We start from the raw sequence: 27,548 nt of genomic DNA, 5'->3' as shown, positions 1-27,548 counted from the left end.
AATAAGTCGGCATGCTGCTTCAGAGCCTCAGGAAGCCGCTTCCGTGGATTTCTCACATTGCTTCTTGCACGCCCAATATTTTGAAAGATCTAAAGAGCTGATTTTGCTGTCAACTGTTTGTCTGGACTGAGTTTAACAACCCCTCTCTGTGCCCAAGCGCCATATGGTGCAGCAGACCCACGCCGGGGCCGCCTGGCTGATGCTTGCAAGCGGTGCCCCTCACCTTTGCTTCCAGCCCTCACCTGATTCTCCTAGCAACGAGGCCTGGGCTGCGTTTCCAGGGACACGGGATGCCGAGATGAAGAGCTGGGAAGAACTGGAATTGAAGGAGTGGGAGTAGGGCCTCAGGCTAGAGGTGGGGGCTGTCAGGATCTGAAGCGGGGGAGAAAAAATGTAGGTGAAGGTGCTGGGAAAAGGGGGTGAGGCTGGAGAGGGCTGCAGGGAAGGGGACGGTCACATACTGTCATCAGGAACTCTGACCTGACTCAAACACAACATCCCCGCCGAAACACATTTGGCGTGGGGCACCCCCGTCCCAGGCCTGTCCAGTCAGTGAGAGGGGCCTCAGGAACACAGGAACAGAGGGGCTGTCCACTTCCAGCCAATGCGGCTACGCCGGGACTTCTAATGTTTTTTTTTTTTTTCTTTTGTGACAGACTCTTGCTCTGTTGCCCAGGCTGGAGTACAGTGGTGTGATCTTGGCTGACTGCAACCTCTGCCTCCTGGGTTCAAGCGATTCTCCTGCCTCAGCCTCTCGAGTAGCTGGGATTACAGGCACCTGCCACCATGCCCAGCTAATTTTTGCATTTTTAGTAGAGACGGCATTTCACCACGTTGGCCAGGCTGGTCTCAATCTCTTGACGTTTTGATCTGCCCACCTCAGCCTCCCAAAGTGCTGGGATTACAGGCGTGAGCCACTGTGCCTGGCTGGTTTTTGTGGTTTTAAAAAACATCTTTATTGAGATAGAATGCATATATCACGCCGTTCAGCCTTCTGAAGTGTACAATGCAATGGATTTTAGTCCATTCAGAGGTGTCTAACCATCACCACAGTCAATTGAGAGCCTTTCTGTTGCCCCTAGAAGAAACCCATCGCCGTCAGTCACTCTCCATTCTCTACCCCTGCCCGCAGCTCTTGTACTTCCTGTCTCTGGATTTGCCTATGATGGCCATCTCCTAGGAAGGGAATCCCATTGTGGCCTTTTACGACAGGCTTCCCTCCCCCGCCGTGTTGGTGAGATTCATCCATGTTGTAGCCACGCTAGCTGTGGTCAAATAATACTCCATTGTGTGGATAAGCTGCGCTTTGTCCCTGTGTCCTTTGATGGACATCTGGGTGGGGTCCGCGTTTTGGCTACTGTGTCGTCTTCCCGTCTCCTTCTGTCACCAAGCAATGAGTGTCTGCACGCTGCCACCACCTCCTGGGTACTGCCCACCCTCAGCAGGCCTGCTCTGCTTCCCCTTACAAAACCAGTAGATGCCGGGCGCAGTGGCTCATGCCTGTAATCCCAGGACTTTAAGAGGCTGAGGCAGATCACTTGAGGTGAGGAGTTGAAGACCAGCCTGGCCAACAGGGTAAAACCCCGTCTCTACTAAAAATACAAAAATTAGCCAGGCATGGTGGCACAAGCCTGTAATCCCAGCTACTTGGGAGGCTGACTCAGAATCCTTTGAACCCGGGATGCAAAGGTTGCAGTGAGCCAAGATCATGTGACTGTACTGTAGCCTGGGCTACAGAGCAAGACTCCGTCTCAAAAAGAAAAAAAACACCAGTAGAAACCCAACTGGGGAGTCGAACAGGGAGAAAAGGAGGCACCCTCCTGCCCACCAGGGTTTCTGGCACTACTGATGTCTTCTCCCTCATATTGGACTCAGCTGTGCCACTATATGCAGAGTTGCGGTTCGGGGACCCCCCCACCTCGGGACACCTGCAGTGCCCCGAAGGCAGAGCCTGTGATGGGGCTGAGGTGCTGGTGCTCCTTTAGGAACAGGAAAGGGGCGTCACGGAGGTTCCCATTGTGGGCACTGGGGCTCCAGGACCACAGGGTTGACCTGAGTGTGCGGGGTGAGCCCCACAAGTGCTGTGGGGGTGCAGGAGGCAGAGGGGTTGATCCACAGAATCCCAGAGGTGCTCAGTACCCCCTGCTGGCTGAGCCCTCCTGTAGGTCAGGAAAGCTGGGGGCAGAAAGCAGGGGTGTGTGGTGCCTGAGGTCAGTGCGTCAGCAGAAGGGGTGTGCTCAGCCGGGGCTGGAAGCCGGAGAGAGGAGGCCACTGTGCCCTCCTACATCTCCAGATTGTGTCCTGGGGGTGGGAGGACAGCTGTGCTGGGCCTGTTTCCTTGGCTCGGCTCACTTGCCCCGAGTAGGACTCGTGAGTGACAGAGCGGGGCTGGGTAGAGGGAGGCCTGGTGGCTGCTGGGTGGGTTCATGGGATGAGTAGGTGGGTAACCCCTGGAGTGTTCATTTAGCTGGGTGCAGGCTCCGATCCTGGCCCAGGCTCAGAGCCCTGAGCCAGGCAGATGTGGTCGTTGTGTGCTTGAGAGATGCTGAGCAGACGAACCGAAAAGCCTCATGTTAAGGACAGGGGCCGTGTGAGAGAGGAAACCAGCCCACTCCAGAGGGCTCCCCAGGAGGGTGCGGAGGAGCTGGCTGGACTAGGAGAAAATCCAGCCAGAGGGACCAGCACAGGCAAAGGCCCTGAGGCAGGGAGGGGAGACCCAGCTGATCTGAGCTCCCTGCGTAGGGTGAGCAGGAGCAAGGCCTTGGCACGTTTGGTTTCAACCAGGAGTGAGTGGGTGTGATGGTGGGAACCAGCCCCGGGAGCCTGGGAAGGATCCCGAACCCACCAGTGTGTCTGGACCGAGCAGTACCTCTCCACCCAGCGTGTCCAGACAGAGCAGCGCCTCCCTGCCCGGTGTGTCCGGACGGAGCGGAGCCTCCCCACCCAGCCCTGGCTGTACATCAGTGTTCCCTTGACTATTCATGAATCACCAGTGTCCACCACCCACTCAGGGAAATGAATCCATGTGATTCATGGGCTCTTGGCGTTGATGTGCATTAAAAAAAATTCTTGCTGTGGTCTTGGGGGCTCACGCCTGTAATCCCAGCACTTTGGGAGGCCGAGGTGGGAGGATCAACTTGAGGTCAGGAGTGTGAGACCAGCCTGGACAACATGGTGAAACCCTGTCTCTATCAAAAATACAAAAAATTAGCTTGTCTTGCCTGTAATCCTAGCTGCTTGGGAGGCTGAGGCAAGAGAGTCGCTTGAGCCCGGCAGGCGGAGGTTGCGGTGAGCCAAGATTCTGGGTGACAGAGTGAGACTCTGCCTCCTAGGCTCGAGCGACTCTCCTGCCTTAGCCTCCCAAGCAGCTGGGATTATGGGCGTGTGCCACCACACCTGACTGATTTTTATACTTTTAGTAGAGGTGGGGTTGCACCATGTTGGCCAGGCTGGTCTCGAACTCCAGACCTCAGGGGATCCACCCACCTCGGCATGCCAAAGTGCTGGGATTACAGGTGTGAGCCACCACGTCCTCCTGCATTTAAAATTCTTGTCCCACTTGGGCATGGTGGTTCGCACCTGTAATCTCAGCACTTAGGGAGGCCAGGGCAGGAGGGTTGCTTGAGTTGAGGAGTTTGAGACCAGCCTTGACAACGTAGTAAGAACCCATCTCTACCAAAAAAAAATTCTTACCCCAATATGGCATGGCACATATACAGTATGTAGACTCTAAGTATGCGTGCACCCACGTGACACGGTCAAGCCCCCGGGAACCCTTTCATGACCTCTTTTGGTCAGTAGCACCCACCCTACCCAAACCACCATCCTGCTTCTAGCACCACAGAGAGGGGTTCACATGGGTTGTTTATACCCCCAGGGAACATTTGACCATGTCTGGAGACATTTTGGGTTGTCACAACTTGGGGGAGAGGGGTGCTACTGGCATCTAGTAGGTCCCGGCCAGGGACACTGCACAACATCCCCACCCCAAACACACAAGGCAGCTGCCAGGAGTTAACCCACACCAGACTTCAATCGTGCCGAGGCTGAGAAACCCTGGTGTAGAATCGTTCATTTTTTTTTTTTTTTTTTTTTTGAGACGGAGTCTCGCTCTGTCACCCAGGCTGGAGTGCAGTGGCACAATCTCGGCTCACTGCAAGCTCCGCCTCCTGGGTTCACGCCATTCTCCTGCCTCAGCCTCTCCGAGTAGCTGGGACTACAGGCGCCCGCCACCACGCCCGGCTAATTTTTTTGTATTTTTAGTAGAGACGGGGTTTCACCGTGGTCTCAATCTCCTGACCTCGTGATCCGCCTGCCTCGGCCTCCCAAAGTGCTGGGATTACAAGCGTGAGCCACCACGCCCGGCCTAGAATCGTTCATCTTGTAACTTGGACTTCGCATCCATTAACAGAAATGTTCTCTGCTGTCCGGCTTTTCTTTTGAGACAGAGTCTCAGTCTGTCTTTCAGGCTGGAGTGCAGTGGCACGATCTTGGCTCACTGTACCCTCCACCTCCCAGATTCCAGTGATTCATCTACCTCAGCCTCCTGAGTAGCTGCGATTACAGGTGCTTGTCACCATGCCTGGCTAATTTTTGTATGGTAAGTAGAGATGGAGTTTTGCCATGTTGGTCAGGCTGGTCTCGAACTCCTGACCTCAAGTGATTTGCCCCCTTCGGCCTCCCAAAGTGCTGGGATGACAGGTGTGAGCCACTGTGCCTGGCCCCTATCTGGCTTCTTGTGGTGTTCAGTGTTCTGAGATTCTTCTGTGTTGAGGTGCATGGTTCTTTGTCAGAGCCACGTCATGTTCTGTGTGTTAGCATCCTGCCATTTACTTACACCCTCTGCTATTGGTGGGCATGTGGGTTCTGTTGGGAATAACACTCAAAATCTTAAGAAAATTGAACATTCAAAGGAATCTTAGCAAAGGAATTTTACTTTTGTGTAGAGGGGTGCTTTTTCTTGGTCAGAGCACACCTGAAGAAAGCGGTACAAGAGCCTTTATTCCTGATGCGAGTCCTGCCCCTCTAACCTTTTCCCATTGGCTGGGGTTGGGCCGCACAATCTAAACTAGTCTCGGTTGAATATTTGAACTTTTTTTTTTTAGATAAGGTGGGCAGGTAAGGGAGAGAGGGGAAAAGGGGAAGGGGGTGTTTGTAATGAGCTAGAGAGCTAGTTTTTTTTTTAAATAAGGAAAGGAATGTGAGCTGGTATTGATAATGCCTGGTACTGTGGTGTGTTTGGGCATGTAACAGGCAGAAAGGAAACATGAAAAAGGGGTTGGGGGGTGTATTGTGAATTAAAGGATAAAGGATTGATCAGGCTATTTGAAGAGAAACTTCATCAGATCCCACATTTCCCACCTTCTGGATATGAGTGCTTTTTCGCATCGCCCGTTCCAGGGGAAGCCAGCATCCTGCTGAGCCGCCCTCTGTCTTGCAGTGTCACGAAGCTGCTGTCTCCATCTACTGCAGCATGCGCAAACGGAGCCTCTCCCACTGGGCCCTGGTCTCTGTGCTGTCGTTGCTGGCCTGCTGCCTCATCTATTCCCTGACGGGTAAGGCCCTTCCCAGGCACCCCTGCAGAGGGTGGGGATTGACAGTAGAAACAAGAGTAACAGCGAGTATCTCTGTAGAGAGTTTACCACGTGCTGGGCTCAATACTCGATGTTTTGAGCATCTTGACTTATTTAATCCTTAGTGTCCATAGGAAAAGGCCTCATTTCATAGATGAGGAAGCTGAGGCTCAGATGGCCTCCAGAACTTGTTCAGGGTTTCACAGCTAGATGTGCAACGCTGAGACCTGAACTCCAGCCTAGCCTTCTCCAAAGCCCCTGCTCTTACACACCACACCCCAGCCCTGCTGCCTGCTGTTCAAAGGCTATTGACTGCTGTCGGTCATTACACTGTAACATCTGGGTAGTGGTTTACAAAACGTTTGTGGGTGCAGTGGGCTCAGGTGCTCACAAACTGTGTGTGGGAGGCAGAGGGTCTTTAAAGGTGATGAAAGTTTGGCTCAGAGAGGGGCTGTGATGCCCAGGATCATACAGCGTATTGGAAGCACAGACCCAGGTCCCTGGCACGGCTGGCTTCTGGTTGGCCACTTGACTCCAGTCTTTTTTTCATTCACCAATGTATCCTCCAATCTAGGAAGTTCTTGGGCTGCATTGAATCTGTGAGGTAGCCTTGGACTCCTGTGTGTTATGGTTTGAATATTTATCCTCTTTAAAACTCATGTTGAAATTTAATCCCTGATGTGGTAGCATTGAGAGGTGGGGCCTTCAAGAGGGGATTGGGGCATGAGGCCTCTGCCCTCATGAACGGATTAATCTATTCATGGATTAATGGATTAGTAGGTTATCATGGGAGTGGGGCTGGTGGCTTTATAAGAAGAAGAAGAGAGAGCCGAGCTCACACGCTCAGCCGCCTTGCCATGTGACACCCAGCGTGCCACTTAAGGGCTCTGCAAAGTCCCCCCCCCCAGCAAGAAGGCTCTCATCAGATGTAGCCTCGATCCTGGACTTGTCAGTCTCCATAACAGTAAAAAAATAAATTTTCTTTCTTTATAAATTACTCAGTTTCAGGCATTCTGTTGTAACCAACAAAAAATAGACTAAGAAAATTGGTATCGAGAGTGGGGTGTTGATGATTGACTACTTGGAACATGGAAGCAGCTTTGGAGCTGGTCAGTGAGTGCAGGGTGGAAGAATTCAGAGGAGCAGGTTAGAAAAAGCCTAGATTCTGGTGAGGGCTTAGAGACAAGACTAGGGAACATTTGGAACTTCTTACATACAGTAGTTAGTCATGGAAATATGGATAGTAAAGGCTATTCTGAGGAGGTTTCAGACGGAACTGAGGAACAAGGTTTTGGAAGCTGGAGTAAAGGACAAAACTGTTAGAAACTGGCAAATAATTTGGCTGAACCGTGTCCATGCCTGAGGGCTTTGTGGAAAGCTGAACTTGAAAGGGATGAACTGGCCAGGTGACATGGCTCACCCCTGTCATCGCAGCTCTTTGGGAGGCTGAGGCGGGTGGTTCACTTGATGTCAGGATTTTGAGACCAGCCTGTGCAACATGGTAAAACCCCATTTATATTAAAAATACCAAAAATTAGCTGGGCGTGGTGGTGGGCACGTCATCCCAGCTACTCGGGAGGTTGAAGCAGGAGAATCACTTGAACCTGGGAGGCGGAGGTTGCAGTGAGCCGAGATCGCGCCGTTGCATCCAGCCTGGGCGACAAGAATGAGACTCTGTCTCCCCGCCCTCTGCCTTTCCCCGGAAAAAAGGATGAACTAGGGTATATGGCAGAAGACGTACCCAAGTAGCAGAGCATTCAGGATGCTGCATGGCTACTCTTAGCTGCTCACATTATGGTGGAACAGGCAAAAAATGACTTGAAGATGGAACTGATTGTCAAAAGAGAAGCAAAGCAGCAAGATCTGGAACTCTTTCAGCCTGGCCGTGTAGAGTGCAGTGCGTGTTCTGGATAGGAAACTAAGGTTGTGGCCCTGTGACCTTTTGCTAAGGAGATTAGTACGGAGAGAAAGGATTATCTAGAGAATGGAAGAAAGACCCTGAAGGCATTTCAAAGATCTTAGAGGCTGTCCCTCCCATCACAGGCTCAGAGGCCTCACGGGCAGGATGGTTTTGGGGACAGACCCAGGGTGCCTCCACAGGCTATCCTACGTGCCTTCATGTCTCTGCTCCCTGGACCCTGGCACAGAGTTCCTCGCTGCACCAGCCTTGGCTCAAGTGGCCCCTGATCTGGCTCATGCTGCAGTCCCAGAAGGTATAAGTGGTAAACCTTGGCAGGATCTGTGTGGCGCTAATTCTTCAGGGTGGCAGATAGAGCTACAGAAGCTTGGCAGCCTCCACGCAGATTTCAAAAGATGTTGTTCAGGCCAGGTGTGGTGGCTCATGCGTGTAATCCCAGCATTTTGGGAGGGTGAGGTGAAAGGACTGCTTGAGGCCAGGAGTTTGAGACCAGCCTGGCCAATGTAGTGAGACCCTGTCTCTACAAAAACATTTTTTAAATTAGCAGAACATGGTGGTGTGAGCCTGTAGTTCCAGCTGCTCAGGAGGCTGAGGAGGGAGGATCACTTGAGCCTTGGAGGTCAAGGCTGGAATGAGCTGTGATTGTGCCACCGCCCTCCAGCCTGGGTGACAGGGCAAGACCCTGTCTCAAAAAAAAAAAAAAGAAAAGGATGTTGTGGAAACCGTAGGGGTCCAGGCAGAGGCTTGTCACAGCGGTGGAGCCAATCTAGAGAGCCCCCATCAGTGCAATGCCAAGTGGAAATGCAGGGTTGGAGCTACTGCAGAGAATCTCTGCCAGGGCAATGCCTAGTGGAGTCATGAGAGTGGGACTGTCACGGGGACTACAAACTGCGAAGTTACCAGCAATGTGCAACACCTGCCTGCAAAAGCTTCAAGCATGAGGTGCCAGCTCCTGTGAACAGACATGTGGGCTGTAGCCAGCAAAGCTGTAGGAGTGCGGTTGCCTCAGTGTGTCCAGGGGGTGGCACATTGTGTCAAAACAGATGATCCTCCAGCTTGAAGCTTGAGTGTCTGCTCTGCTGGGTTTCAGACTTGCTTAGAGCCTTTACTGCTTTTCTTTGGCCTTAGTCTCTCTTCTGGGATGAGAATGTTTCTTTTGCCTGCACTGCCGTTGTGTCCTGGAAGTAGATTGCTTTTGATTTCACAAGCTCACGGACCACACTCTGGACTTCGGACCTCTGAGTTGGTGCTGGAGAAGATGAAGACTTTGGAGCCATGGGGTTGGAATAACCATGGGGTATTTATCTGTGAGAAGGATATGAGTTTTGGGGACCAGGGGCAGAATGCTGTGGTTTGGTTCTTTGTCCCCTCCAAAACTCATGTTGAAATTAAACTGCCAGTATGGCAGTATTGAGAGGTGGGGCTTTTAAGAAGCTGTCGAGAGCAGTGCTCTCATGAACAGATTGATCCATTTGTGGTGAAGGGTTGAAGGACGTACCATCTGCCGTTATGCCAAATTGGTACATTGATTATTTCGGGTTAAAAATATTGGAGGCCTGGTGTGGTGGCTCATGCTTGTAATCCCAGCACTGTGGTAGGCTGAGGCAGGCAGATCATGAGGTCAGGAGATCGAGACCATCCTGGCTAACACAGTGAAACCCCGTTTCTACTAAAAACACAAAAATTTAGCCGAGTGTGGTGACACTTGCCTGTAATCCAGGCTACTCAGGAGGCTGAGGCAAGATAATCACTTGAACCTGGGAGGTGGAGGTTGTAGTGAGTTGAGATTGTGCCACTGCAATCCAGCCTGGGTGACAGACTCCATCTGAAAAATAAATAAATAAATAAATAAATAAATAATTGGAGAAATTGTAGTTTCAGAAAGGGCTAGCTGAGTTGACTCTTTCTGCAGGCATCAAGCCATAAAAATTCCTCTGGGAGGGACCGCCTCCCCATACCAGGGTGAGAAAATAGTCCTCATCCCTGGAAGCGGGATTTCTGGCTGCAACGGACCTGAATGAATCCACTTGCTGAACTAGCCTTAGCTTCCACTAGTTTTATACCCACCCCATATATCTCCTAGTGACTCCCCTAGAAATTCACTGCCCTGACCAAATCCCCTTTGTCTTGTCATTCCTTGTCAGATTTATTCTTTGTCTAAGAAGAATAAAAGCGTCTCATTTTGGCTGCTGCTTCAGACATCACTGTGTTAAGATCCCATTGAGAAGGAAAATTTATAAGATCTGTAGGCTTTTCTCCTCCTGATGTAATTGGTGTCAATTTTAGTTTCTAGGTCCAGCCTTACAGCCCACGTAAGAGGCAGGCATGGGGCAGGGGCTTAATGGATTAATGGGTTATGGGCATGGCACTGGTGGCTTTATAAGAAGAGGGAATGGGCCAGGCCAGGTACGGTGGCTCATGCCTGTAATCCCAGCACTTTGGGAGGCCAAGGCGGGTGGATCACGAGGTCAGGAGATTCAGACCATCCTGGCTAACACGGTGAAACCCTGTCTTTACTAAAAATACAAAAATGTGGCGGGCGTCTGTGGTCCCAGCTACTCAGGAGGCTGAGGCAGGAGAATGGTGTGAACGCAGGAGGCGGAGCTTGCAGTGAGCCGAGATCGTGCCACTGCATTCCAGCCTGGGTGATAGAGACTCTGTCTCAAAAAAAAAAAAAAAAAAAAAAAAAGGGTGGGGGGGGGAATGAGGGCTGAGTCAGAGCTCACCCTCCTTGCTATGCAATGCCCTGTGCCACCTCTGAAGACAGTCCCCTTTGGCAAGAAGGCCCTCACCAGTGTGGGCACTCAATCTCGGACTTCTCAGCCTTCATAACTGTAGGAAGTAAGTTTCTTTTCTTTATGAGAGGCCCAGTTTCAGGTATTCTGTTTTAAGCAAAAGAAAATGGACTAAGATACTGTGATTACTGAGGAAACTTGCTGGGTGACTCCTTCCCCAGCAGAGGAGGTCCCATCATTCAGTAGCCCCTGGGTCAGAGGGTGTGACTCAGTGATTCAGTGTCACCTCCACATGTTCCTGCTGCCAGGGCCATGGGACCTCTCAGAAAGGGCTTGCAGAGAAGCTGAAAGGGACAAGGCTCTTAGAGATCGATCTCTCAGGACAGGGCAGGCAACCCGGGGTGACAGAAGCAGTGTCACTCTGTTGGGGCAAAGGGACTGGCGCTCTAGTCCTCAGTCCACGAAAACTAGCTGTGTGATTCTAGGCGTTCGTTGACGGCCTGGCTCTTGGTTTTCCCCATTTGGAAATGTGTGCACAGCTAGCTCCTTTCTTTAGATGTCGTAGGAGTGAGATGGACAGGGCATGGGAGGTGTGTTTGTATTTTTCAAAGTGCTCTGTGCTTCTAGTCAACACACGTGCTATGGGTAAGCTCTGTGGACCAGCTCTGTGAGCGATTTGAAAGAAGGATAAGTGGCGGAATTGTCTGCAGGAGTTTTGAATCCGTGGAGCAGAGTCATGTGTAGGCTTAGGACAGGAAAGCTTTGGGCTATCCCTTCCAGAACTTTCTGTCAGCTCCTAAGGAAAATCTTAGGTGGTAAAGCCAGGCGCTATCCATCTGTTGGTGGGGAAAGGGGCAGCATTTTCCTAATCCACTCTCTGGCTTTCGTCCTTTCCCACCTTCAGGGGTTTATGGCTTCCTGACCTTTGGGACAGAAGTTTCTGCTGACGTCTTGATGTCCTACCCAGGCAATGACATGGTCATCATTGTGGCCCGGGTCCTTTTTGCTGTCTCCATCGTAACTGTCTACCCTATCGTGCTCTTCCTGGGGAGGTGAGGCCTGGCTCAGTGGGGGGTACCGTTAAGCATGGTCTGCTGACATGTGCTGTGATTGAGCATGTGCTACATGTGGGCTACACTGCTGTGGGACTACCATTGTCTCCAATTGTAGAGAGGAGGAAACAGGTACAGAGGATTTAGGTAGACTGCCCAAAGTCACCCCGTGAGTGTGTGTCCACAGCCAGGACTGGAACGCGAACCACATGCTTCATCCCCTGCCCCATGGGCTGCCTGATGGTGGCAGAACCCCTGAGAGTTGGCAAGGTCTCCTGGGGAATAAACACCTGAGTGTGGAACAGGAGCCCTGGCAGGTGTGGGGGGAGTCCTGGAGGACTGGGGAGCAGCTGGCAAGTGGAGGCTGGCGCCCCTGGGATGCCCATGTGTCTGTGTTGGGTGTGGCCTCCAGGTCGGTGATGCAGGACTTCTGGAGGAGGAGCTGCTTGGGGGGATGGGGGCCCAGCGCCCTGGCCGACCCCTCAGGGCTGTGGATCCGGATGCCGCTGACCGTCCTGTGGGTCACCGTGACGCTCGCCATGGCGCTGTTTATGCCCGACCTGAGTGAGATTGTCAGCATCATCGGAGGCATCAGTTCCTTCTTCATCTTCATCTTCCCAGGTGAGGCCCCTGCTTTCCAGGCTTTCTGCCCACTTGTTCTTCCCTGCTCATCTCTGTGGGAACTACCAGTTTTGGAGGTCAAGGTTCTGGAAGGTGGGAGCCACATATGGGTAGGATTAAGACCCCATGTAGCTGCCCTGTTTATTGAGCCGGGTACAGGGCTTGGGCTTTACATACCTTCCTTCACTCACTAAACATCTCATTAGCTCCTGATACAGTTTGGCTGTGTTCACACCCAAATCTCACGGTGAACTGTAATTATCCCCGTCTGTGAAGGGCAGGGCAAGGTGGAGATGGTCGAATCATGGGGGTGGTTCCACGCATGCTGTTCTCCTGGTAGTGAATAAGTCTCATGAGATCTGATGGTTTTATAAATGGGACTTCCCCCACACAAGCTCTCTTGCCTGCCACCACGTAAGACGTGACTTTGTTCCTTATCGCCTTTCGCCATGATTGTGAGGCCTCCCCAGCCTTGTGGAACTGTGAGTCCATTAAACCTCTTTTCTTTATAAATTACCTTGCCTCTGGTCAGGCACAGTGTCTCACGCCTGTAATCTCAGCACTTTGGGAAGCTGAGGCAGGCGGATCACCTGAGGTCGGGAGTTCGAGACCAGCCTACTAAAAATACAAAGTTAGCCATCCGTGGTGGCATATGCCTGTAATCCCAGCTACTCAGGAGGCTTAGGCAGGAGAATCACTTGAACCCGGGAGGCGGAGGTTGCAGTGGGCCAAGATCGCGCCACTGCACACCAGCCTGGGCAACAAGAGTGAAACTCCATCTCAAACAAAACAAAACAAACCATTACCTAGTCCCTGGTAGGTCTTTATTAGCAGCCTGAGAGCAGACTCATACAGCTCCCGATGGCCATTCTTGATGGAGAAACCTTTATTATCCCACTCCGTAGATGGGAAGACCGAGGCCCTGAACACCCCCAGGGGCCATAGCTAGTGTGCAGCAGGGCTGAGGGTCAATCATACAGCTCTGTCCATGCTACCACTGGTGCCTCCTGCTAAAGGATTTTGTTTTATTAAAAAAGAAAATCGTTTATGTGAAAGTCACGTGGCTCAAGGCACCCCATGAATGTCTCCCTCCCCTCCTGCCTCCAGGCCCTGGAGGCAAACACCGTTTCTGCGAAGGATGGTTTCTTAGGAAACCTTCCCAAACAGCCCAAGCATTACCTGGGAAGAGGAAGCCAGCAAGGTGGGGGCTGGAGGGATGCTTCTTCCAGAGGAAAAGGGTACACTGTAGTGGCCCACTGGAGCCCAGAACAGAGACCCCAGATCCGCAGTAGGGAGTGTGTTCCAGGGCCCCACGCACAGCAAGTGCTGAGTGCACAGTCGAGACTCCCTCAGGGCGTGTTCTGTGATTGGACCCTGTGATTCAGCCTTCAGAGGAACCATGTCAAGCAGACATCGAGCTTGGGGACCCTTAGCCAGGTATCCCCAACACCCTGATGCAGCCCTTATGTCAAACAGACGAGAAGTAGATGCCCATTGGTGAAACTTACAGAAACCAAGGGAGAGGCTCTTAGAGGTCTTCCAAAACTCGAATGGGGGAATGAAACGAAATGAAACATTGTTCAGGGTCCCAGGTAAGTGGGTGGTGACAACTTTGTCAATAGCGCGGAGGTGGGGGGTATGGAAGAATTGAGAGCCACAGAGAAATGTTGGTTATCAATGAGGCCAGCTGATGTGTGGAATACGAAAAGTGGGTTCTTAGCAGGCGGTGGTCTTTGATGTAGTCCCTTGAGAATCTAACCGTACCTGCCCTAGCTCCTGTAAATTGGGGTCTACTGGGATTAAGGGGTAAAGAATAGGGAAGTGAAGTGAAGGGAGGGGAGGAAAACAGCCAGCCACTCTGCTCCTGGCTCTGCGAGGAGCAATCAGAGGTGAGGGGTGTGGCCATGTGGCTTCTCCCTCGGGCTTAGGGTGGAGCTTTCACAATTGAGGGTGTGGCTACACAGCTCCTCCCTCGACTGGGCAGGGCTTTCAGAGGTGAGGGGTGTGGCCACACAGCTGTTCCTGCATGCTCTGGGCAGAGCTTTCATTGATGGGGGTGTGGCCACACGACTCCTCCCTCAGTTCTGGGCAGGGCTTTCAGAGGTGAGGGTGTGGCCACGTAGGTCCTCGCTTGGCTCTGGGCGAGGCTTTTGGAGGTGAGGGGTGTGGCCACACAGCTCCTCCTTCAGGCTCTGGGCTGGGCGTTCAGAGGTGAGGGGTGTGGCCATGCAGCTCCTCCCTCAGCCCTGGGCGGGCCTTTCAGAGATGAGAGTGTGGTCACAGCCCTTCCCTCAGGCTCTGGGCGGGGCTTTCAGTGCTGAGGGTGTGGCCACACGGCTCGTCACTCAGGCTCTGGGTGGAGCTTCTCAGAGGTGAGGGTGTGGCCACGTGCCTCCTCCGTTCCACTCCCTGGTCTGGGCTGCTGGATTAAATTCTGATTCTGTGACCAGGTGGCCAGTTGTAGCACTGGCTATTTCCTGTGGTGGGAAGGACTGCCCAGGACAGGTTTGAGTTGAGAGAGGATCCTTTGGGAACTTTAGGCCAAGCTACATGGCCCTGAATCCTAGCAGACCTATTAAAAAAAAAAAAAAAAAAGAAAAAAGAGGCTGGGTGCGGTGGCTCACGCCTGTAATCCCAGCACTTTGGGAGGCCAAGGCGGGCGGATCACGAGGTCAAGAGGTCAAGACCATCCTGGCCAACATGGTGAAACCCTGTCTCTACTAAAAACACAAAAATTAGCTGGGCGTGGTGGCACGCACCTGTAGTCCCAGCTACTCGGGAGGCTGAGGCACGAGAGTCACTTGAACCCAGGAGGTGGAGGTTGCAGTGAACCGAGATGATGCCACTGCACTCCAGCCTGGCGGCAGAGTGAGACTCCATCTCAAAACAAAACAAAACAAAACAAAATAATGGTAGCTGCCAGTTACCGAGCACTTCCCGGGTGTCAGGCATGGATTGTCACCATTTCCTCACAGACCCAGCTGGGAAGGGCGTGTTGTCAAGCTTGCCTGAAAGATGGGGCTCTGGAAAGCCGGTTGCTGCCAGACTTTTGGCTAAGTCACTAGGGCATGTTGAGCTGGGACTCCAGCCTCGTCCTTCCAGCACCGTCTTTCCAGCTCTACTGCGTTGCCTCTCCAGGGGGCCAGAGCCAGGGGCACCTGTGGGCAGAGGCCTTGCTGGCCTCCTGGGTCCCTGAGGGCTTCTCCCGGGACCTCTTTGTTGCTTTGGGCTTGGTAACGAAGAACTGGGGGTGACCCTGTCTTTTTTGCAGGTTTGTGCCTCGTCTGCGCAATGGGGGTTGAGCCTATAGGACCAAGAGTCAAGTAAGTGTCTCTAAGATGAGGTGGCAACCTGGGTGTGCCCCGGATCAGAGTAAGAATGCTTCAGGGGACCCAGGAGATCCTACTTGCAATCCTCTGCATCTTGCAGATGAGAAACCTGCAAGCCACAGGAAGAGAGTCTCTGTCTACCCAGTATGAGGGCATCTGAGCCAGGACAGGAGCCCAGGCCAGTGACGCTGGGTCCTGCAAGGGCCTTCCCGTCCACTCTGCGGGCCTGTGGTTGGGATTTCATGTAGATTCCAGCCTCTGGAAGCACCCAGTGGTGCATCTGTACCCTCCTTTGCTACCTGGCTCGGACTCAGGGCAGGATCAGGGTGCAGGCTGGGTTAGAAAGGCCCCATGGCCGGTCGGACACCAGGACAACATGTTCCATCATCACAGTGGGTCACTGTTCTGAGGCTCCTCTGCTAGGCACTGTGCTAGGTCCTTTTACATGTTCACCTCCTCACCATACCCGGATGTCTTCATCCTACAGATGAGGAGACGGGCCAGGAGGCCAGTGAGGATAGAGCTAGGATGCAACCCAGGCCCCTGGCTCCCAGGCCCCATGCTAACCCACCCGCCTGGCATACAATGCTTTTGAGACCAGATAATTTGGATCTTTCCTTTATTTGACAAATATTTATCCCTGAGCGGACCTGTGGATCAGACACAGCTGAGCCTCTGTACTTTGCCACTGAGCAGCTGAGTCTGACTCACGGAAGAGGACGATGTACACATGAATGATGTGTTCTTCCTCAGCCGCCCCTGGGTAGTCTGAGGGTCTGGGTGACTCCCTCCCATTCCATAGATGTGGAAACTGAGGCTGAGACAGGTAAAGAGATGATGTATTAGTTTTATGGGGTTATTGTAACAAATTATCCTAAATTGGGGCATGGTGGGGAGGCTTAAAGCAACAGTAATGAATTTTTTTCTTAGTTCTGGAGCCAGGAGTGTGAAATCCAGGTGCTGGCAAGGCTGGACTCTGAAGGCTCCTCAGCTTCTGGTGGCCCCAGGTGCTCCTTGGCCTGTGGCTGCATCACTCCGGTCTCTGCCTCTGCCTTTATCTAGCTTTCTCCGTGTGTCTCTGTGTCTCAAATATTCCTCTGCTTTTATTTATTTTATTTTTTGAGACAGTCTTGCTCTGTTGCTCAGGCTGGAGTGCAGTGGCATAATTGTGGCTCACTACAGCCTCAACCTCCTGGGCTCAAGCAATCCTCCTGCTTCAGCCTCCTGAGTATCTGGGACCACAGACGCCCACCATCACACCTGGCTGCCTTTCTTTTATAAGGATACTTACCATCAGATTTAGGGTCCACCCTAAATCTGGGTTGCATCTTCTCTCAAGATCTTTTACATAATTACTTTTGCAAAATCCAGTTTCTAGATAAGCTAGCAAGCACAGGTTCCAGGTAGACACGAATTTTGGGGACCACCCTTCATCCTACCACAGATAATGTTAAATGGCAGCAACTGTGAATTTGGGTCCCAGCTGTAGGTCTGTTCCCCTATAGCCCCCATCCCTCTAGCCCCATTGAGCCCAAGCTTGGTTTTTGCAAAGGAGCAGGCCTGGCCCGGTTTCTTCTGGATTGAGAGCCGTGTTTCTGGATGTTTCTAAACCTGCCTTGGATTTAGAACCAGCCTCCCAGTGTCTGGTAACCCACTAAGCTGCTCATTCCCTGGGGCGCTCTTCGGAGTCTTTATGCTTTTTGTTTTGTCCCTTGATCTGAGCTCACAACAGTTTTTACTGATGAGCTTTCAAGATATTTTTATTGCTAAAACTGCTTTAGGTCCTTCTAATACGTTAGCGCTGCTCCAGGAGGGCCGCAGCCCACAGGCACATTAGCCTCACAGTGCCCGGACAGATGAATGGATGTTTATGGCGCTGAACAGCCGTGCTGAGATGCTGCTCGGTTAGAAATGTTCCTTCCATGACAACCCAGCCTTCTGGCCTTTGTTAATGGGGCCAGAAATATCTCTGGTGGCCCTGCCATTTTGTGAAAATCTTGTTATCGCTCTGACCTCCTTGTCTACCCCGTCTACCCCATCTCTGGTTACATTACGAAGCTCACACATGTGGCCTCGGTGGCTGCCAGTCGCAGCCACCTCTGCCTCCTGCGTCCTCCTCCCCTACCCCTCTGAGATGGTGTGTGAGTTAGAGCTTGCGTCTTCTCCTTCACTTTCGTGGGGTTTCATCAGAGGCTGAGGAGCAGAAAGAGAGGGTGGGGGGACTTCTCAAAGTAGTGTCTCCCCTCTCTCCGTGTCTTTTTCTTTTTTTGAGATGGAGTCTTGCTCTGTCCTCCAGGCTGGAGTGCAGTGGTGCAATCTTGGCTCATTGCAACCTCCACCTCCCGGGTTCAAGCAATTCTCCTGCCTCAGCCTCTCACGTAGCTGGGAATACAGGTGCCTGCCATCATGCCTGGCTAATTTTTTATTTTTATTTTTAATAGAGATGGAGTTTCACCATGTTGGCCAGGCTGGTCTTGAACTCATGACCTCAGGTGAATCCGCCCACCTCAGCCTCCCAAAGTGCTGGGATTATAGGCATGCACCACCATGCCCGGCCCCTGTGTCTTTTTATTTGATAAAATACTGGGGAGAAATAAGATTATGAAATAACAGGTGGGATCGGAGGGCTTTTAAAAATTCCCTGGGGCCAGGAATGGTGGCTCCCGTTTGTAATCCCAGTACTTTGGGAAGCTGAGGAGGGCGAATCACTTGAGGTCAGCAGTTCAAGACCAGCCTAGCAAACTTGGTGAAAGTCCATCTCTACTAAAAATACAAAAATTGGCCTAGTGTCATCGTGCGCACCTGTAGTCCCACTTACTTGGGAGGCTGAGGCAGGAGAATTGCTTGAACCCGGGAGGTGGAGGTTGCAGTGAGCCGAGATCGTGCCACTGCACTCCAGCCTAGGCAACAGAATGAGACTCCACCTCAAAAAAAAAAAAAATTGCCTAGGTTCTTTGCTTCCCATTATCTTGGAAGCCTATCCCTACAGGTAACTGGGAATATTCTGAATTTTTCTTTTTTCCAAATTGAAGACTCCATACTGGGCTGTACGTAGTGAATTTTTTATGTGTGTGTGTCTTATTTGTGCAAAACTCCAGAAAAGATATGACTTGGGTTTATTGGCTTGGCAGGTGCTGCCTGGAGGTCTGGGGAGTGGTCTCTGTGGTGGTTGGCACCTTCATCTTTGGGCAGAGCACGGTGGCAGCGGTCTGGGAGATGTTCTGATGGGCAGCCAGCGCCGGGCAGGAAGGGGCCCTCCGGGGACTGACCCTACGTGGCTGCCGTGTGCAGCCAGGAGACCGATGTCATTTCTTTTCATCATAAAGATGCTGGAGAGACTGATGCCTTCTGCCTCCTTGGGCTGCTCGTTGGGCTCTGCTGGTTTGAAGGGTTTCTGGTACCAAGGTGAGGAAAGTTCTTATGGCCGTGGGATAAATGACCATAACTGCACTCTGGTGGCTTAAAACAACAGACGCTTATTGCATCTCATCTCTGGAGGCCAGAAGTCTGAAATCACGTGTCATTAGGGCCATGCTCCCTCTGTGGGCTCTGGGGGAGGCTCCCTCCTGTCTCTTCCCAGTTCTAGGGGTGGCCGACACCCCTTGGCTTGTGGCTGCCTGACTCGTGTCTGCTCTTGTCTTCATGTGAGTCTCCCCTGTGTAACCTCTGTGTCCGAATCTCTCTCTTAAAAAGATACCCATCATTAAGTGAGCTCCCCCCACCCCCGTACGTAGTGTGATCTCATCTGAAGTTGACTGCATCTTGTATTAATTAGGACCCACAAAGATGCAGTTTCCAAATAAGGTTATGTTCACAGGTTCTGGGGGTTCAACCTCAACTGATGTTTCTGGGAGACAAGATTCAATCCATAAAAGGGAGCTAGATCTGAGGCCCAGATGACTGGCTTTGGAGTGTCAGGACCAAGGGTGTCAGGCAAGGATACTGCACAGGGGTGGGAAGCCCAGAAGGGAGTGGGAGGAGGCATGGCTGGCGATGGTGATGGACTCAAGCCGTCCTTTGGCCAGGGCGCAGGAAATGCCTGAATCCTGCCCTTGGCTGGGAGAGGCTCAAGGAGATGTATGCCTGGAACAGGCCACACTGCCATGCACTTGGCCCATGCCCCACGGAGAGTGGATGACTCCAAGGAAACTGTGCTTTCCCTCCAACCAGCTGGAGCCAAAGAGCCTGGAAGCCAAGTGGACTGTTGGATCTGTGGTTCTCCCTGGTGGCCTCCCCAGTTCTGGGGCAAGGGGTCACACTGGCAGCAGAGAGCGAGAGGAGACGAGGTTTGCTTCCAGGGCCTGGGTAAAGAAAAGGAGGTAGCTGGGCGCAGTGGCTCACACCTGTAATCCCAGCACTTTGGGAGGCCGACATGGGCAGATCACTTGAGGTCAGGAGCTTGAGAACCAGCCTGGCCAACATGGTGAAACCCCGTCTCTACTGAAAATACAAAAAAATTAGCTGGGCATGGTGGGGGGCACCTGTAATCTCAGCCACTCGGGAGGCTGAGGCAGGAGTATCATTTGAACCTGAGAGGTGGAGGTTGCAGCAAGCCGACATTGTGCCACTGCCCTCCAGCCTGGGTGACAGAACAATATTCAATCTCAACAACAATAACAAAAAAAAAAAAAAAAAAAAAGGGAGAGGAAGGCAGGATATGGAGAGGCAGACAGGGACCCAGCTGCTCCTTTGCGTCCTACCTGGCATTGACCCTGCACAGGCCCCGGTTGCTAGATTCAATGCAGGCCAAGCTTCTCTGCCTTGGGACATCCTCCTAGAAGCCAGCAGTGCCAGAGTCAGGGGAGGGTGGGACTGACGTTTGAGGATGCCTTCCTCAGGGTAGGTAGTAGGCCAGGCTCTTCCTGCTGTCACGTGGTGTAATGCACGTGACCGTGCAAGGATGGCGGTGACAGGTCCACATTTATTTCAGTTTGTCCACATGCATGAATTTTCAAAATTGAGATATAAGGTGTATGCCATAAAGATTCACTTCTTTAAAGTGTACAATCTAGTGGTTTTTAGTGCACTCACAGAGCTGTGCAGCTGCCCCACTAATTGTAGTCCGTTTTCGTCACCCCCAGAAGAAACTCAGTGCCCATTAGCAGTCACCCCCCATTTCTTCCTCCCTTGGCTCCCAGCAGCTGTGCAGCTGCTCTCAGTCTCTGGGTTTGCCCGTTACGGGCACGCCCTCTGAACAGCCTAACATGTATGTGGGCCTTTGTGTCTGCCTCGTTGGACTTAGCATAATGTTTCTAGACGTGCCCATTTTACAGGTTAGGCAACTGAGGCTTGGAAAAATCCAGGCTGCGTGTCCTGAAGGTACAGAGATTAGATCAGAATTCATTTGGGGTTAAATTCTTTTCCTTCCCACTTTACATGCCATGCTGAGGAGACAGCAGAGTCGGGGGGACGGAGGTGGGAATAGGTGCCTGGCCCTGGGGCTCCGGTAGCCTGGCTGCTGGGGGATGGGAGAAGTGTGGCTGCAGGTGTAGACTCTGACCCTGTGGGGGTATTGGGAAGGTACCCAGGACTCTTCTTCAATGTCTGACCAACCGTACCATGACCTGTCACAGCCTGTGTTCAAGGGCCACAGCATCTTCCCAGGCCTTGGGAATTGGGACACGTGTGGGCAGATTGCTCTATTTTTTTTTTATTTTTTATTTTTTGATGGAGTCTCACTCTGTCTCCAGGCTGGAGTGCAGTGGCACGATCTCAGCTCACTGCAACCTCCCCCTCCTGGATTCAGGCAATTCTCCTGACTCAGCCTGGGATTACAGACACCTGCCACCATGCCTGGCTAATTTTTGTATTTTTAGTAGAGATGGGGTTTTGCCGTGTTGGCCAGGCTGGTCTTGAGCTCCTGACCTCAGATGATCCACCTACCTCAGCCTCCCAAAGCACTGGGATTACAGGTGTAAGCCAGTATGTCAGGCCTCTTTTTTTTTTTTTTTTTTTTTTGGGGGGTGGGGGAGAGGGTCTCACTGTGTTACTGAGGCTACATTGCGGGGGCACCATCACTGCTCACTGCAGCCTGCAACTCCCAGGCTCAAGTAATCCTCTTGCCTCAGCCTCCTGAGTAGCTGGGACCACAGGCATGCACCACCATGCCCAGCTAATTTTTGTGTATTTTTTTTTTTTTTGAGTCAGGGTCTTACTGTGTTTGCCCAGCGTGGTCCCGAACTCCTGGCCTCAAGCAATCCTCCCACTTTGGCCTCCCAAAGTGTTGTAATTACAGGCATGAGCCACTGCACTGAGCCCAGATTGCTGTAATGGAGAATTTATCACCCTAGAGTGAGAGGTGAGGCTGAATAGTTGTCATTCATTTCTTATTTATGCCTGCCTGCTTCCTAAAGGGCTCTGTGACCCTGGCCAGGAAGTCTGGGGCTGTGCCAGTACTATTTATGGAGAGTCCTGAGATAGCAAAGTGGCGGGGTGAGGGTCATGCCATCAAAGAAGGCTGTGTGTGAAGTGGCTTTGGAGTTGGACCGTTGGTTTTGAACGCTGGGTCTGCCCTTTGCTATCTCAAAGCCTTGGGAAGTGTGTGAACCTCTTTGCAGAATCAGTTTCCCTACCAGCAAAATGGAGCAGGCTTACTGTGTACAAAGCAGGTCTCTTATGAGGATTAAAGTCGATGATGGATCCAGAGGAGCTGATGGGATACCTCACACACAACGGAGGCCCAAGCAATGCAGCTTTATTCCCAGAAGACCAAGGTCGTGATTGGCAAGGGGTACCTGAGTTTCCTGGGAGCCAAGGGGAAAAGGGAAGTATGAGGAGGTGGGGACTCACCCCAAGGCAGGAAAGCACCTCAGGAGGCAAGTGCACTGGCACTCAATGCTAAGAGGTGATGGTGGGGCTCTTTGAGGGGTGACTGAATATCACTACTCAGGACAAAGGCTTCCATCTCGATTCTATGACAGGTCGATGTGATCCTCCCATGACTGTCTGCAAATTATAATGCAAGGACACAGCTCATGCAATCACAGTGGTAGAAGCTGGGATGTCACCTTCCAGCCAGATGTCCTCAGGGGCCAGGTGACAGTGTGTAGGGCTTCCAGCACACGGGCTCTGGGGCTGGCAGATGATTTGACTCTGCTTGCCACTTAGCAGCTGTGTGGCCTCGGCAAAGCCTGTTCCTAGGGTGGTGACTGCACGAAATCCCTGCCAGTGCTCTCCTCGGCCTCAGCACCCTTCCTCTTGGTGTTTTCCAGCCTTCCAGTTCAGACCTTTTTGTCCTTTTCCAAAATGAAGCTGTGGACAGCCCCTCCCTCCCAGGATGGCTGTGAGTCTGAGCTGAGGTCCTTGCAAAGCCCTCGACACAGAGCGTGTCCTGTTGCAGCACCTGGCCAAGGGTGACAGCTGTGTGTCAGTGGAGTCAGAAGTAACCGCTTTGAACATGGCCCGGTGATGCTTCATAGTGCAAATGCCTTGTGCTCCTGCTCTGAGCATGGTAGGCTGCAGGGGAGACCTCTTTCCCTTGGCTCAGAGGCCCAGCCCAGGGCACTGCTGGCCCCAAGCGCCTCAGGAGGAGTTGCCCACCCACAGATGCCTCCCAGGGACAACTGGCAGGTTTTGAACCGGGCCTGGTGAGTATGCAGCTCTACTGGCTCAGTACAGATGGTGAACTGTTTTTGAGAGTGATTTGAGATTCTTAAACATTGAAATGCAACTCACATAACGTAAAACTAGCCATCTTAAAGCATCGGATTCAGTGGCCTTTAGTATATTTGCAATGCTTCGTCACCATCACTTCCCTCTAGTTCTAGAACATTCCATCCCGAGGAAAGCCCCCTGCCCATGATCCGTCCCTCCCCTCTTCCTCTTCCCCATCCTAGAGGCAGCCACTCTGTGCTTTCTGTCTACATGGATTTGCTTATTCTGGACGTCTCATGTAAGTGGAATATTAGACGCTGTCTGTTGTGTCTGCCTGCCTGCCTTCACTCAGTGTGGGGTTTTCGAGTCACCGACGGCCCAGTCCTTCACTCCTGTTGATGACTGAATGATAAGCTGTTTGGAGAGACCGCATTTGTTCATGCCTTCATCGGCTGATGAATATTTGGATAGTTTCTACCTTGTGGCTATTGTGTATACTGCTGTTAGGAGTACGTGGGCCAAGTGAGTGTTTGGATGCCTTTTTCTGTTTCAGGTAAAGTATATCCCTAGAAGTGGAATTGCTGGGATACGGTACTTCTATGGGATACGGTACTTCGCCATTCGCATTTGGAGGAACCTGATTCTGATCTTAATGGGTTAACCTGAGGCTGTTGTTCCTCGTGGGTGGATGCTGTGTGGCGCAGGGGTTAGGCACAGAACTCTGGGTTTGGATCTGACTTGAGCCACTTACTGTCTGTGCCACTTACTGCCCTCTCTGTCTCCATCTCCTCACCTGCCAAGAGCAGGACAGCATAGGGAGCATGGAGGGAGATGGGCCGGCCGAGTGCTTGAGTGTGCCATGCTGGGAAGTGTGAATTAAGTGGGAGCTCTTTCTTAGCGCTTTTAGGGTTGAAATATGGTCTTGTCAGAGCCCATCCCTGGCCAGTCAGGTTCTGAGGGGGCCCCCGAAGCCTTTCAGTGCACATGGGCTGCAATCAGCAGCGACACCACCCCCTGTGGAGGGCTGGGCAGATGTGACATGTGGGAGGGGAACAGGCCCGGCTAAAGGAGGTTCCTCAGGTGTACCCCAGAAAGCCTTAGGCCCTGAGAATGTTATTAAAATAGCTTAGCTGGTTGGAATACACCAGCCTTGTGGGTGGGGCAGCAGGAGCCTGTAAGTGACATTCTCCTGCATCAGGCAGTGAAGCCCCTGATCCTTCAAGGGAGGGGTCTTTTCCCCACTTTACAGGTGAGAAAACAGGCCCTGACAGGGTGGTATAGGGACATTCAGCTTGGAGACATACAGATGGTTCTTGAACGCCCTTTTCTTTTCCTACAAGCTCATGTCGTGTTTTGCTGGTTTTGCAGCAGCGGGCATCACACCCCGCAAGGAGGTGGCAGGACCCAAGGGGGAGGGACCTGCCTGGAAGCAGGGGCTTCAAAGCTCCCGGCAACCACAGGGGGCTGGACAGTGTGGGCAGGGACCTCGCTGGGTGGCGACAGTGTGAATAACTAGATGTGGCGCTGGCCAGCCCTGCAGGCTCTGTGCAGGAGGTAGAAAGGTGCCCATTCCGGGTCCTGCCCCTTCCCCCCCAGGGCTCCCACCTGTGCCCCGGCACATGGTCTTGGCTCTGCCCTGTTTTAGGAGCCAGACCCACCATTCTCTTTGTCCTTTGAACTTTTGTGCGTGATTTGCTTTTTTTTTTAGACAGTCTCACTCTGTTGCCGAGGGTACAGTTGTGTGATCTCGGCTCACTGCAATCTCCACCTCCTGGGTTCAAGCGATTCTCGTGCCTCAGCCTCCCAAGTGGCTGGGATTACAGGTGTGTACCATCATCCCCGGCTTATTTTTATATTTTTAGTAGAGGCGAGGTTTAACTGTGTGTTGGCTAGGATGGTTTCAAACTCTTGACCTCAGGTGTTCCACCAGCCTCGGCCTCCCAAAAAGTGCTGGGCTGACAGGTTAAGCCACTGCACTGGGCTGTGAGTGACTTCTTTCCTGCTAACCAGGACTGAGAAATAGGAAGAAGTTACAAAGTTTCCAGAATAAGACTTAAGACATGATTTCCGTTTCATAGTCGGGGTCTCCTGCCGTGTTGAATGGCTAATGCACAGATGTGCTGGGAAGGATTCACCCATCCCTGGAGCGTCCTGCCTGGTGAGACTGTCTGTGTTGGGCCACACTGCATGCTCTGTGCCAACCATGTGATTTATGGTGGGGTGTTGAACCATGAGGTGTCAGCCGTGTATGCGTCACCGAACCCCAGTAAGGCTCGGGACTGCATCCCTGATTGGTGATGCCCTATCCGCATTGAAGTTGGGAGGGTTCAGTGCTGTGTGCTTTTACTGGCGGCCCCGTGCCTGGCCCCGACTCCGGGAGCCACTTTCTTTGCTGGATTTTGTCTGTCATCCACCCTGACTGTGACTCTGACAGTTGTGTCCAGTCCTTTGAATTACTGAGCTGAGGGTGGGTGTGATGCTGAGCTCCTGCACAGGCATGAGCCTAGTTCCCCAATACCGCGGGGAGCACCCACCTCCATTGTATGGTTCAGAAAACAGGCTGGGAGCACTTGAAGGGTCCCTGGCCCCCTGCTGTTGTCAACCAGGAAACAGACACAGAGCACACAGCCCTTCCCACCCAGGGTTTATTTGGCGCCTGGGTAGCTGCCTGACTAGTTTGGGCACTACAGGGTCATGTCTCCTACCAAGTAGAAGAATGTCACTGAAGAGGGCTGGGCGTGGTGAGTGTGGGTCATGCGTGGCCGTGTGAGGGGTGGGGGAGGGACCAGGAGGTGGGGGTGCTGGCTGCAGGAAGCCACCCCCTTCACGCACAACCTTAGGCTTCACCAGGACCTGGCAGCACAGACACTGCTCTGCTTTCTCAGGTCGGGGCAGGGGAGGCATCCTTCACTTCACAGCAGGGACACACCTTCTTGTGGAGGATGGATTGAAAAGAAGCTTCTGCACCAAAGTTTCTAGGAAACAGGGGATTTCCTTCACGAGCAGAAGAAGCTGGTGGGCTCCTCCATGGGCCGCTGGGAGGCTGTCAGTCCCGTCCCACCATGCACCAAGCAGCTAGAAGGAGAGACACGTTAGAGGGAAGGAGTACGAACGTGGGCAGCCTTGTAGCTGGTGGTGGTCTTGAAGGGCAGGTGGGGGGATGGCTTTGAGTCCTTGTGTGACACACAGGTCCTTGCTGGTCACCCAGGTGCAAACCCCACACCTGGGAAGGGAAATTCAGTCTGGCTGGAAGTAGGGGGCCATGGAGGGGGTGCTCTGGTGCAGGCTCTGGCCGGCATACCTGTATGTGGGGCCACCTCAGGGCTGGTCCTCTCCTCTAGGACCCTCTCTGCACACCTGGCACTGGTGTCAGGAGCTTACAGTGGGGCCACAGCAAGCAGCCAAGTCCCCGAGAGATACGGGGCAGCCTCTAGGCTCTTGCCCTTCTGTCTAGGCAGGTGGCCAATACAGTTCCAGGCCTTTGCCCCCTACCTGGCACCGAGATCCTGGAGAGGGCCTCAGGCTGGCTCAGCGTGTCCACCTTGACGTGCCGGAACGCCTTACACACGGGGCTCTGCAGGTGCCTGTGACGCAGGGGCGTTAGTCAGGGGCGGCAGGAGCGCAGCTCCACGTGTGGATCCCCTATTAATCCTAGTTCTGCCCAAAACGGGGAGCTTATCAATAAGAACAGGGGGAGTCTTTGGACTCAGAGCGTTTGTGGAAAGGTGAGGGGTACCCAGGGAGGCTGACTCTGGGGATCTCAGGGGTGGGCAGTGAGCTTCTCTTTTCCCTGTGAGCTATATATGGGCAGTGGGATCCCCCTACTCACTGCACAGAGCCTCTACCTCCCCCTTTACCCTAGGAGGAGGAGTGGGGCCATCTTCTGCCTGCGACCCATGATAACACAGAAGCTGGGAAGGGTTTTAGGCCTTGTTTTATGAGTCACTGAAGTACGGACAGGGAGGAGACACCCTCACTTCTCATGACAGCCCCTGTTCCCACTGGGGTCCTGAGTTTGTCAGCAAACCATGTTTACCAAGCAGGATGTGGGTGCATGGGCTACCCCTAGGCCCCGCTTCCTGTCTGTGGGGTCTGGCGCATCAGAAATAGTCTCCGCCTAGAGTGTGGAGGAACCTGTCCCAGATGTGCTCCGAGCAGATGACAACGGCCTAAAGCCCGTCAGAGTTGATGACACCCTAACCCCATCTCTGTTGCTCGTACCAGGCACTCAGCTGGAGGGGAGGTTAGGCGCTGGAACAATTGATCACATGGGGACTCAGTTACCTTCCACGTCCTGCCCTCAACTCTACAGGGTAGGAAAGAAGGCCGTGCCTCGCCCCCCAGGGGTGTTCCAGGAGGACAAGGTGCTCTAGGGCCACAGAAGCAACCCTGGGGACGGCAGGAGAGCCCCGCTGAGTGTAGTGGGGGGTCTCACTACTCCACTGGGGTTGACTGAGGCAAGCATGCCAGGAGGTAGATGCCTCAGGAATCTGCTTACTGGACTCAGCATTACCTTCCCCTCCAAGGAGGTCTGGCTCTAGGAAGACAGCCCCGGCCCCTCCCTCTGTCCCCCTCACCTGCTGTGGGGACCCAGCATCTCACCTCTTCCACGCCTCCTCTGTCTCCCAGAACTCATAGATGACAAAAGTGAAGCCGTCCGAGAGCCTCAGGGCAGTGATGCTGCAACAGGAGACGGGCAGGGGGGAGGCTGGAGCCCAACTGAGGCC

General features: G+C 52.8%; 2 protein-coding genes across 5 annotated transcripts in view; one reads left to right on the top strand and one right to left on the bottom strand.

Annotated features, from left to right (window-relative positions):
• SLC38A8 (solute carrier family 38 member 8) overlaps window positions 1–18,570 on the top strand; it is a 32,722-nt gene extending 14,152 nt beyond the window's left edge. Inside the window, exons 7-11 of the mRNA XM_055299731.2 lie at window positions 5,441–5,555; window positions 11,131–11,278; window positions 11,691–11,899; window positions 15,171–15,222; window positions 18,360–18,570. Coding sequence (XP_055155706.1) covers window positions 5,441–5,555; window positions 11,131–11,278; window positions 11,691–11,899; window positions 15,171–15,222; window positions 18,360–18,453 — 618 coding nt within the window. The 3' untranslated portion in view covers window positions 18,454–18,570. The remainder of the gene's footprint in view (window positions 1–5,440; window positions 5,556–11,130; window positions 11,279–11,690; window positions 11,900–15,170; window positions 15,223–18,359) is intronic.
• Window positions 18,571–25,452: 6,882 nt separating this feature from the next.
• Window positions 25,453–27,548, bottom strand: part of NECAB2 (N-terminal EF-hand calcium binding protein 2) — a 34,336-nt gene continuing 32,240 nt past the window's right edge. For all 4 annotated transcript variants that reach the window (XM_055299732.2, XM_055299733.2, XM_055299735.2 and 1 more), the window contains 3 exons: window positions 27,424–27,501; window positions 26,314–26,405; window positions 25,453–25,896 (listed from right to left, as the gene is read on the bottom strand). In XM_055299732.2, coding sequence (XP_055155707.1) covers window positions 25,868–25,896; window positions 26,314–26,405; window positions 27,424–27,501 — 199 coding nt within the window. In that variant the 3' untranslated portion in view covers window positions 25,453–25,867. The remainder of the gene's footprint in view (window positions 25,897–26,313; window positions 26,406–27,423; window positions 27,502–27,548) is intronic.

This window comes from Symphalangus syndactylus, chromosome 11, assembly GCF_028878055.3.
Source record: "Symphalangus syndactylus isolate Jambi chromosome 11, NHGRI_mSymSyn1-v2.1_pri, whole genome shotgun sequence".
In the NCBI taxonomy this organism is placed as follows: Eukaryota; Metazoa; Chordata; class Mammalia; order Primates; family Hylobatidae; genus Symphalangus; species Symphalangus syndactylus.
The sequence above is the reverse complement of the archived record's forward strand: the minus strand, read 5'-3'. Positions and strand labels throughout refer to the sequence as shown.